This window comes from Colobus angolensis, unplaced genomic scaffold, assembly GCF_000951035.1.
Source record: "Colobus angolensis palliatus isolate OR3802 unplaced genomic scaffold, Cang.pa_1.0 Scaffold35, whole genome shotgun sequence".
NCBI classification, from domain to species: domain Eukaryota; kingdom Metazoa; phylum Chordata; class Mammalia; order Primates; family Cercopithecidae; genus Colobus; species Colobus angolensis.
In genome coordinates, this window is record NW_012116821.1 from 3,624,309 (window position 1) to 3,635,926 (window position 11,618).

The following is an 11,618-nucleotide window of genomic DNA, read 5'->3' on the forward strand; positions in this document are numbered from 1 at the left end:
TGAACCCAGGAGGTGGAGCTTGCAGTGAGCTGAGATCGCACCACTGCACTCCAGCCTGGGTGACAGAGCGAGGCTCTGTCTCAAAAAAAAGAAAAAAAAAATTAATACCCATTTTCTCTGGTCGGTTGTCTTTTATTTAATGGGGTTATATTTTCTGTGTCATTAAGTGTTCTAAAACATGATTTGTTAATGGCTGCAAGTATATTTTAACAGTTTATTCCCCTGCTTTGCCTTTTTTTTTTTTTTTTTTTTTTTTTTTTATGAGATAGGCTCATTCCGTCGCCCGGGCTGGAGTGCAGTGGTGCGATCTCACAGCTCACTGAAGCCTTGACCTCTCTGGCTCAAGCAGTCATCCTGCCTCAGCCTGCCAAGTAGCTAGGACTACAGGTGCATGCCATCAGGCTTGGCTATTTTTATTCATTTATTTATTTATTTTGTAGAGACAGTTTCACCATGTTGCCCAGGCTGGGGTTTTTGAAATATTTTTCCCCCACAAAATAGTTTAAAACTCTGGTCCTAGTAACCGTGTTTGGAACCATTTCAAAATCGATTGGTTTTCATATCAGATCTGAATCCTCCAAGATGTTAAAGTTTGCATTCTAGTAATGCTTCTCCAGATCATCTCCATCAATAGGCACACACTGGTAGAATCAAGTGAGAAACTCCATAGAGAGTTTCTCACTTAGAGAGTTTCTCACCCTAAGTGCCGAGTGAGTATTCGGACCTCACCGTGTCTGTGGTCTGCTGGGACATCCGCCTCATCTAGTCGGGCTCCTGGCAGCTGACTGGAAAGTTGTGCCTTCACTGAGATTGAGACTCTGCCCTCATTGGTTTTTACAGCCGGTTTAATGGTGAAAAAGTCGGCTTCAGATGCGTCCATCTCCTCCGGCACCCGTGGGCAGTATTCAATTTTGCAGACCGCAAGACTTCTGCCAGGAGCACCTCAGCAACCAGTGAGTTCTTCTACATACATTTCAAACCTACGGGTTTTGTTCCCAGGATAGTGTGAGATTTCTCTTCTCAATGAATATATAGATTTATGTGTCTTTAACCCTCTACCTGCTCACCGTCTCATCTCCAAACCCCCATGACCCTTCCTCACAGGTCCTCCGTAGGGCTTTTAAATGGTTGTATGTAGTGTTCTAGAGAAAATCACTGTTGATGAAAAATCCCAAATATCCCTGGTTTCTAGACTCATCCATTTCTCTCTCTTCCCATTCTTGCCTCTGCCCTTGGTGTATGGACAGAGCATTGCTTGGTAGAAGGGAAAATGGGAGAAATTCAGGTCGTCATCCTGGCAAAATGATGATCATTCTGGAGTCAAGTTGGTTGAGAGAAGAGGCTAAAAGGAGACGTAAATAATGAAGTTGGGGAAAACACTAGGAAGAGTAACAGCCATAGAGGACTGTGGAGGTGCAGGGTTCTGGAGGGTCCCATGAGCTGCTGGGGAAGAGAGCAGGTGAAGGTGGGGGAGTAGAGGGGAAGCCGGGTGCTGGGGGGAAACTGCTATGACCGGGATGCCTCTGGGGTGCTGGACCTGGTCAGGTGCTTGTGCAGCCCCAGCAGGTGGGGGGGGTGACTGGAGGCCAGTGGTTTACAGTAGTGAAAATAGGTCCTTAAGGCACACCAGATGCTGGATGAAGAAGTAGAAAAAAAACGTTTAAGGAAATACATATCTAGAAGCTATTTTAATAACTCAGCCGGACTGTGGAAAGAGTGGCCTCTGTTTTGCTTTCTGACTTTCACCTGGTTATTGAGATAAAGATAGAAGATGGTCTGTCCATATACAAAAATCTGTATAACCACCTGGCTTTGGAGACCAGGGTCATCAGGTCTAAGTCACGTGACACTCTTGGAAAGAGAGTGCTCCGGGGAAGGGAGGATTTCAGGGTGTGGTGGAGGCTGGAGTTTGTATGGTCAGCATCGTCTGGTGGAGCCCTGCGCAGACGCATAGGTAGCAAATACGTTCCATGAGGCTGTCTTCCTGCCTGTGCTGATACTCTGCTCTTCCTCATTCTGTCCTCAAGCCCAAGGCTCGGACTGGAATAAGTAAACCTTATAATGTCAAGCAGATCAAAACCACCAATGCCCAGGAGGCAGAAGCAGCAATCCGGTGTCTCCTGGAAGCCAGAGGAGGTAGGTGCTCTCCTGGGGGCAGGGGAAAAACCGATTCTTCTTTTCTTTTCATCTCCTCACTAAAAATGGTCTAGAAACAAAAATAACTCTTTTTATTCTTCTGGAGGCAATCTTAAATGAAATCATCCTTTAGCAACATTTTATATAAATCTATACTAAGTTTGATTGTCCATTTAAAATTGTATTTTCAAAATTCAGTATGTATATAAAAATCATCCCAGGGCTATTAAGCAGCATCTAAAGGAGAGACTGAAATAAACCAAAATGAGTTTTTAAAAAGGTAAATGTTGCCGGCACGAAGTCATTCTGCCAGCTTTATAAAACAGAGACAGTTATGGCGTTTGTCCTAATTTCAGGCACAAAATCTACCTTTTAAATCACTGGCAAGTGGAAATAAAGTTTTTAGTGTCAGGCAGGGACCTCTTTCCCACCACACTGTTTTTTGTTGCTGTTACTTAAACCATGTTAGTCAACTTGAGCTCTCCCCAGCTTCATTCACTATCACTGGTAATTTACACTTTCAGTTTTGGCCTTGGGTTTGTTCCAGAATCTCCTTTGGCAAGAGGAGAGTGTGCCCTTTTTGTGGGGTTTTTTTGTTTTGTTTTGTTTTTGAGACTGAGTTTCACGCTTTCACCTGGGCTGGAGTGCAGTGGCTCAATCCCAGGTCACTGCAACCTCTGCCTCCCAGGTTCAAGCAATTCTCCTGCCTCAGCCTCCTGAGTAGCTGGGACTACAGGTGCGCACCACCATGCCAAACCAATTTTTGTATTTTCAATAGAAACATGGTTTCACCATGTTGACCAGGCTGGTTTTGAACTCCCAACCTCAGATGATTCACCCACCTTGGCCTCCCAAAGTGCTGGGATTACAGGTCTGAGCCACCACGCCCGGCTGAGCGTGCCCTTTGAAAAGGTGTAAGCAATCACCATTGCCTCATTTGCTTTTAGTCAGCATGTTTAACTTCTTTGGAATTCTCAAATAATATTTAAGGGAGCATGAGTTAAAAGGTTGAGAACTACTGTTGCAGAATGATACTGCCACAAATGGTTTCTTTTTTTTATTTTAGAAAAATAACTAAAACTAGGCCGGGTATGGTGGCTCACGCCTGTAATCCCAGCACTTTGGGAGGCCGAGGTGGGTGAATCACGAGGTCAGGAGATTGAGACCATCCTGGCTAACATGGTGAAACCCCATCTCTATTAAAAATACAAAAAATTAGCCAGGCGTGGTGGCGGGCGCCTGTAGTCCCAGCTACTCAGGAGGCTGAGGCAGGAGAATGGTGAGAACCTGGGAGGCAGAGCTTGCAGTGAGCCGAGATCACCCCACTGCACTCCAGCCTGGGCGCCAGAGCGAAACCCTGTCTCAAAAAAAAAAAAAGAAAAGAAAAGAAAAATAACTAAAACTATGAATATAGCAACCCAAGTGTCCATCAGCTGATAAATGGATAAACAAAATGTGGTCCATCCGTTCAATGGAATATTGTTCAGCGATCAAAAAAAAGAATGGGGCTAGGCGCAGAGGCTCATGGCTGTCATCCCAGCACTTTGGGAGGCTGAGGCGGTCGCATCACGAGGTCAGGAGATTGAGACCATCCTGGCTAACATGGTGAAATCCTGTCTCTACCAAAAATACAAAAAAAATTAGCCGGGCGTGGTGGCAGGCACCTGTAGTCCCAGCTACTTGGGAGGCTGAGGCAGGAGAATGGTGTGAACCCGGGAGGCGGAGCTTGTAGTGAGCTGAGATTGCGCCACTGCACTCCAGCCTGGGCGCCAGAGCGAAACCCTGTCTCAAAAAAAAAAAAAGAATGGGGCCTGATACCTACTACCTCATGGGTGGACCTTGAAGAGATTATGCTATGTGAAAGAAAGAAAAAAAGGCCACATAGTGTACCATCCCCTTTTTATGAAATGGCCACAGCAGGCAAATTCATGGGGTCAGAAAGTTCTTCGTGCTTTCCAGGGACTGGAAGGAGGCCTGTGTGGGGAGTGGCTGCTGACGGGTGTGGGGCTTCTTTTTTGTGTGATGAAAATGTTCTGGAGTTAGATAGTGTGATGGTGGCACAACTTTGTGAATATACTAAAAACCAGTGAATGGTACACTTAGAAAGGGTGAATTTCACAGTATGTGAATTAATGACAATAAAGCTGTTTAAAAAAAAAAAATGCTAGAGATGTAGATGTTAGTAGAGGTTTGAAATCTACCTAGAGTCCCAGCTTAACACTCTCTTGATCATGGCCCCATTGAGATTTTTTTATGTTTGGATCATCTACCCTGAGAAATGTAAGTACACGTGAGACTGCATATGATCTCAGGGTCTCACTGGTCCTCATCCAGACTATCCACAGACCCCAGATCACCATCCCTGCTAGGAAGGTGAGCGTGAAAACCTGGGGCTGCTGGGTGCAGTGGCTCACGCCTATAATCCCAGCATTTTGAGAGGCCAGGGTGGGAGAACTGTTTGAGTCCAGGAGTTCGAGACAAGTCTGGGCAACAGAGTGAGACCCTGTCTCTACAAAAATTTTAAAATTAGCTGGGCTTGATGGTTCCCACCGGTAGTCCCAGCTACTTAGGAGGCTGAGGTAAGTAGATTGCGTCAGCCCAGGAGTTCCAGCAACATAATGAGACCTCATCTCTACTAAAAATTTTTTAAAATTAGCTGGGCGTGGCAGTGTTCACCTGTGATCCCAGCTACTCGGGAGGCTGAAGTGGGAGAATTGCTCGAGACTGGGAGGTTGAGACTGCAGTGAGCCATGATCATGCCACTGCACTCCAGCCTGGGTGACAGAGCGAGAGCCCATCTTAAAAAATAAAAAAGAAACAATGCTGGGGCTGAACCTAGCTGGTTACTCCTGAATTAGTAAATGACTCTTAGGATGTAGACTGTCTAAAGATGAAATCATGCAGTGAATTGCCTTGTCCTTTACACCTCAGCCATGTGGTTTACTGTTTCAGGCACCTCAGAAGAAGCCCCAAGTGCCATGGCCCCGAGGGCCCCCGAAGCATCGTCTGAACCAGAGCCCACACCGGGGGCGGCCAAACCAGAGACCCCACAGGCACCCCTGCTCCTGCCCCGTCGACCCCCGCCCAGAGTTCCTGCCATCAAGAAGCCAACCTTGAGAAGGACAGGAAAGGTAAAACCCTGGTAGCATAAAACCTCTTACTCCTAAGTTGCTCACACGTCTCGATAGATAAGAATTGTGGCCTGTAATCCCAGCACTTTGGGATGCTGAAGTGAGCAGATTATGAGGTCAGGAGTTCGAGACCAGCCTGACCAACATGGTGAAACCCCCATCTCTACTAAAAATAGAAAAATTAGCTGGGTGTGGTGGTGCACACCTGTAATCCCAGCTACTCAGGAGGCTGAGACAGGAGAATCACTTGAACCCAGGAGGCCGAAGTTGCAATGAGCCAAGATCGTGCCACTGCATTCTAGCCTGGGCGACAGAGTGAGACTCCATCTCAAAAAAAAAAAAAAAAAGGATTTCCCTGTGGACAGCCTCGTGTTCATGAGTCCTAGACACAGGCGTGTCTTTGGGGAAAGGTTTGACAACTGCTTCCTCCCTCATATCCTACTGTGTCTTGGCTCTGGCTGAGAAGAACGAGGAGTCTGCTGTCTCGCAGATTGTCAGTGTGACGAGAACAGCTTGGAGGCATTATGCTTCCTAAGTGTTCTGAGTCCCCAGAGGGAACCACAGTGGGATGCTTTTCCCCACGTGTTCTGGTACCGCCCATTTGCATGTGGTCTGTGTTGTGTGCACATGGTTTCAAGGCATTAGAAAAACAGTAACCGATTCCCAGATTCGCCATGTTCACATGCTCTCGTGTGGCCTCAGTCTACGAGAGGTTCCACAGCTTCTCTTGCCACTTTTCTTGCAGATTGTTTTTTGCTCTCGCTCTCAAGCTTCTCAGCCTTGCTTACTGCTTCAAAGACATGAGTTTGTAAGGACAGTAGCAGCCCAAAGACTGGCATCTGTAGACACATCTGGATCTTCCGTTTGACCTCAGTGTTCTAGTAACGGACCCTCGGTAATCCCTTCCTGGTCATCACAGCACGATGCTGCTTCCCTCCTAGAGAGTGTGAGGGGGGCTTCGGCTTCATTCTTGACAGCGCTTGCTTTGTATTTCCTGGGTTGCTCTTCTGTCCTACATTGGCTCATTGCCATCCATCCCTTGTCCATGCCTCCTTACAAAGTGGACCTTTTTCTTCCGCCTTTTCCCCCTTCAGATGCTCCTCGACTTAAAATGGGGTGATGTCCCAATAAACCCATCGTAAGTTGAAAAATATCGTGTCAAAACTGCATCTAATACACCTACCAAATGTCGTAGCTCGCTGACCTTGAACATGCTCAGAACACACACATTAGCCTACAGCTGGGCAAAAAAAAAAAAAAAAAAAAAAAAACATTCAACACAACCTATTTTATAATAATAAAAAGAAAAGATCAAACTTCAAAATTCGAAGTATGCTTTCTATGGAACGTTAGCACTTGCACACTAGGGTAAAGTGGAAAATCCTCAGTGGAACCATTGTAAGTCGGGGACCACCTGCTTTGTCTTTTCTTGTAAAAGCCAGGAGCAGAAATGGATTCATTTTCCCAGCCTGCTGCACAGGAGTTAGAGTAAAAGGCTGTTGAAAAAGCGACTTTCTTTTTTTTTAGTTTGTTTTCTAAAGAACCTGAAGAAACACCGAAACGCCAATATTTAACTAGTCTACTGATCACCTTTTCTGTACAAAAGCTTCATTTTGCCTGTGCGGTTGTTTTCTTTGTGATAGATTTGAACCAGAACCAAGGCAGTGTCAAGATTTCCATTCTTTACCAATATTTAAGTACAAAAGATTCAAGGAGCCAGGCACAGTGGCTCACGCCTCTAATCCCAGCACTTTGGGAGGCTAAGGCGGGCAGATCACCTGAGGTCAGGAGTTCAAGACCAGCCTGACCAACATGGTGAAACCCCATCTCTACTAAAAATACAAAAATTAGCCAGGCATGGTGGCGGGCACCTGTAATCCCAGCTACTCGGGAGGCTGAGGCCGGAGAATCGCTTGAACCTGGGAGGCAGAGGTTGCAGTGAGCTGAGATTGCACCATTGCACTCCAGCCTGGGGAACACAGCGAGACTCCTTGTCAAAAAAAAAAAAAAAAAAGAAATTCAAGGAGAAAGTGTATCCATTAGTCCTTCAATCAGCTTAGTGTTGTAACCCAAGTTACTTCACCCTAGCATGGTACAGACCGTGAATCAGCCCAGGTTGCATCTTCAAAGAGTGTTTTCAAAGAGAGGTTTGCTTTCAATAAAGGAAGAGCATAACCCCATTTCCTAAAGTGACAAAGAAGTTTCTCTGATTATTTACTGTGGCCCTGGTTTTAAAATTTCCACTCATTTTCATTGGACTTGCTGGTGTGACCTGATACATGTGTGTTTCTCCTGTGCTTTTTCTTTTTCTTACCTGGTGACATTTCTGGCACCCCACACATTCTCAAATCTCGAATTTGCTAGAATGTCAGCTTGGTCTCATCTCTGTTCTCTGCTGACCACTCAGTGTTCTCTGATCCTCAGCTGCCCAGGTATTGGCTTCTTATTTACACTCTTTGTCCCACCTTTTCTCAGCCCCTGTCACCGGAAGAACAGTTTGAGCAACAGACTGTCCATTTTACAATCGGACCCCCGGAGACAAGCCTTGAGGCCCCTCCTCTCGCGACAGTCCCTCAAGTCCCTCCTGTTCCCAAACCAAGAACATTTCAGCCTGGGAAAGCTGCAGAGAGGCCAAGCCATGGAAAGCCGATGTCAGACGAAGCCCCTCCTGTGGCAGGAGCCTCCGTGCCGCCACCTCTGGAGGCACCATCTCTTGTGCCCAAGGCCCCCCCGAGGAGGAAGAAGTCAGCCCCCGCAGCCTTCCACCTGCAGGTCCTGCAGAGCAACAGCCAGCTCCTCCAGGGCCTCACTTACAACAGCAGCGACAGCCCCTCTGGGCACCCGCCTGCCGTGGGGGCCGTTCTCCCACAAGGGGACTTACTCAGCACTTCATCTGCTACAAGCCCTGACAGCGATGGCACCAAAGCGATGAAGCCAGAGGCAGCCCCTCTTCTTGGTGATTATCAGGACCCCTTCTGGAACCTTCTTCACCACCCTAAACTGTTGAATAACGCTTGGCTTTCTAAGAGCTCAGACCCTTTGGACTCAGGGACCAGGAGCCCTGAAAGGGATCCGATAGACCCAGTGTCAGTTGGCGCTTCAGCTGTGAAGGCGGAGCTGCCACTAGATCATGAACACAAAACCTTGGGTCACTGGGTGACAATCAGTGACCAAGACAAGAGGACAGCACTGCAGGTGTTTGACCCACTGGCAAAAACATGACTGAGCGGCTTTGAAGGCCGCCCTCCAGTAGAATGCATACCTTCCTCCCTCTAGGCCTCGCTCCACCAGAAGAGACACCTATTTAAAGGCACACTGGCCAAAACATTTGTGCATCCGTCACTCTTGTGTCGTTTACAAAAATCATGTCTCTTATTCAGTAAGATGGTTAGTCAGCCACCAAAATATCTTTCACTCAAGACTTGTACATCTGAAGTTTCCTCTTCAAAGAGTGGGAACCTTCCTGTTAAATTTGGTGTATGGATTTTAAGAAAGGAATCTAGTGGATGAGGCCCAAGAAGTTCTCACCCATTGAGTTTTTAAATGGTTGTTCAGTTCATATTGTACGTGGTGGGGATTTGTCTTTTGTTTTATTTGTATTTTACAGATTTGGTATAACATTTTGGGGAGCCACCTGAAGGTTGATGTATAAAATAAGGATTAGAGAAAGAGGTCATTGGGACCATTAATAGCTGTCCTGGCCCACTTAAACAAGGTTACAAAAATCAGAGTCAACCTAATGACTAGACAGTACATTCCCATGAGCCTTCGTGTTTAACTGTGTACATGTGCATTAACCTTGATGATGGGTGAATCCCCGGGGAGCTGGGGTCATACACCGTTTTGCCTTTAAAGCATATATCATTAGCTTAACCTTATTTTAAACTAGCTGAAGGCTCCTGTGCTGTGTCTTAGACATTGCATCCCCTTTCAATTACTATAATCCGGAGCCGTGGTGTGCTACTGAAACCAATTTTTATCCACCATCTAGTCCTTATTAAATGAAACCCGACAGATCCTTTTTTCCACTTATATTCCATGCATACCACATAAAAGCACACAGTGTGAAAACTTGTGCTGACACGTGATATTGATTCTCATTGTTAGAACATGGAGAGTGTTTCAACCTCGTCTGTCCGGCTGGAGCTTCAGGATGGAAAGTGCTATGTGTCCTTGCATATAAGAATCCCCAGGCCAGTGTTTCTGGGTTTGCTTGTCCATATGTTTATTAGGTTTATTTTTTGCCTATACATTTTTCCCACGTTTCCAATAGCACTTCTCACCTATTCAATAGTTGAAAAAGACATTACCATAGTGCTTTACATTTTTAAAGTAATGTTACAAGGTCTAGAATCCTTTGGAGCAGATACCGTGTTTTTGCTATTTAATAAGAAGTTCTCTGGTGAAATCTCACTGTACCGCCTGTCGTGTCTGGGAGCCTGGTACAGAGGCTTGTACAGCCGTGGTCAAGTGTCATCCCTCACATGACTGGGGAATGTCTGTCCTAAACACTGACCGCCAGGATGGTAAGGATCATCTTGCCTGGGCTATGCCACTCTCTTGTTACTAATTAGACATCTGGAATTTCAGAATTAGTTTGCATTGTCACTATCGAGATATATTGCAGATTACTTAAATCTGGCGATCAAAACAAGTTACAACACATATCTCTTTTCATCTGAAAACTAATACCTGGAAAAGGATAAAAGAAAAAGGAATCCGTGACCCAGAGTTAGATAAGATGCATAGTTGACCAGTCATAAAAGGCGATGTTTAAATGATCAGGATTCCTTTAGTGGCAGTTACGCGCTTTATATGACTTTTACCTCCATAACAAACACAAGAAATAAACAGAATGGTCCTTAACAGAGTCTGGGGGAGAGAGCAAGATGGGTTGCTTGGAGAAGCTGATTTGCCAAGATACACAGTGCTATTAACAGGCAGAGTCATAAATGAAATGAAATTGAAGAATTCATTCAAATGCTCTTTTCCCTATAACCTCTTTTCTCACCAAAAAGGTGAATTTGAAAACAGATAAATGTAACAACTAGTCAAAGAAGCAGGGGAAAAGTAAGCTCCTGCAAAGTTGCTTGCAGTGCTGGAAATAGATCGCATTTTTAGGTTTTCTCCTTGTTCCAGATAGCACATAAATGGGACAGAGAATACAATTTCTGCTAAAATAGGTGCTCATTTCCTAAGTAGCTCTTCAGAGTCTGACCGTAAGTAAAAATACACAGAATTGTGTTGACTTGGGGAGGTGAATCACAAAGAAGTTACAAGGATTTTAAGAGTTAAATGTTATTTGGTCGTGACGGTCAAATTTAGTGAACAACATAGATTGGATTTGGAGTTGGTAGTAGGTATGGTTCTCATACCGAATTCTCTTTAAAAAAAAAAAAAAAGGACAATTGGAATTGCCTTATTTATTTTTAAAATCAATGCTTACTAGCTGGTAGGATTCCCAGGTCAGCAGCAGAGTTGATTAAATAATCTTGACAATGAGCAGCTGCCATCTTGGGGACTTCATTCTGTGGTTTTTTAAATATTTCATCTTTGATGCTACCATCCAGGGCTGCTTGTTGTGACCTTGTAGCTTATTTTGTTCCTGCTGTTTTCTGACGTGGTGCAGTTCACGCAGACTGGTTTAGGTACTTTACAACTCACCATTGTCTCTCTGACCCCAAGCAGAGTCCCTTTTACATCACCAGCTTCTCAGATTTCTTGCCTATTCTTAAAATATGTTTTGGTTAATGATCGAATTAGGACATCAGCTCAAGCAATTCCCGTAACAGTTTAAAGTTGTTGAAGTTCAAGGCACATAATAAAATTCTCTCTGATGTGTGTGTAAGTATAAACAAAGTACTGTATCAAAGCGTTTGCTTTATAATGAAGTCATTTCATTGGGAAGGAAAGCTGCAAAGACTATTGGGGGACTAGTGATTAATAAAATCCTGTAATATTTTTTGAAGTGAAAATTTGTACTGAAGTTGTACGTAATACCTATTAAATGTTTTTGTCTTCTTTTAAATTGGGTTTATTTCTTTTCAGATATGAAGAGAACCTTAGAATATCTTTGGCTACCCTTCCGTTCTGGATCAAATGCAATTACTAGTTATTTAGTTATTCCTCTTGAGTTTCGGTTTTTTTTTTTGTTTTTTTTTTTTTGAGACAGAGTCTCACTCTGTCTCCTACGCTGGAGTGCAGTGGTGCGATCTTGCTCACTGCAACTTCCGCCTCCCAGGTTCAAGCAATTCTCCTGCCTCAGTCTCCCTAGTAGCTGGGCTTACAGGCATGTCCCACCATGCCTGGCTAATTTTTTGTATTTTTAGTGGAGACGGGGTTTCACCATAC

The 11,618-nt window shown here is 44.9% G+C and overlaps 1 protein-coding gene across 2 annotated transcripts in view; it reads left to right on the top strand.

The window, feature by feature from the left end:
* Positions 1 to 11,295, top strand: part of SYNJ2 (synaptojanin 2) — an 86,132-nt gene extending 74,837 nt beyond the window's left edge. For both annotated transcript variants that reach the window (XM_011952759.1, XM_011952758.1), the window contains exons 24-27: positions 841 to 953; positions 2,028 to 2,136; positions 5,089 to 5,267; positions 7,743 to 11,295. In XM_011952759.1, coding sequence (XP_011808149.1) covers positions 841 to 953; positions 2,028 to 2,136; positions 5,089 to 5,267; positions 7,743 to 8,489 — 1,148 coding nt within the window. In that variant the 3' untranslated portion in view covers positions 8,490 to 11,295. The remainder of the gene's footprint in view (positions 1 to 840; positions 954 to 2,027; positions 2,137 to 5,088; positions 5,268 to 7,742) is intronic.
* The last annotated feature ends 323 nt before the right edge of the window (positions 11,296 to 11,618 follow it).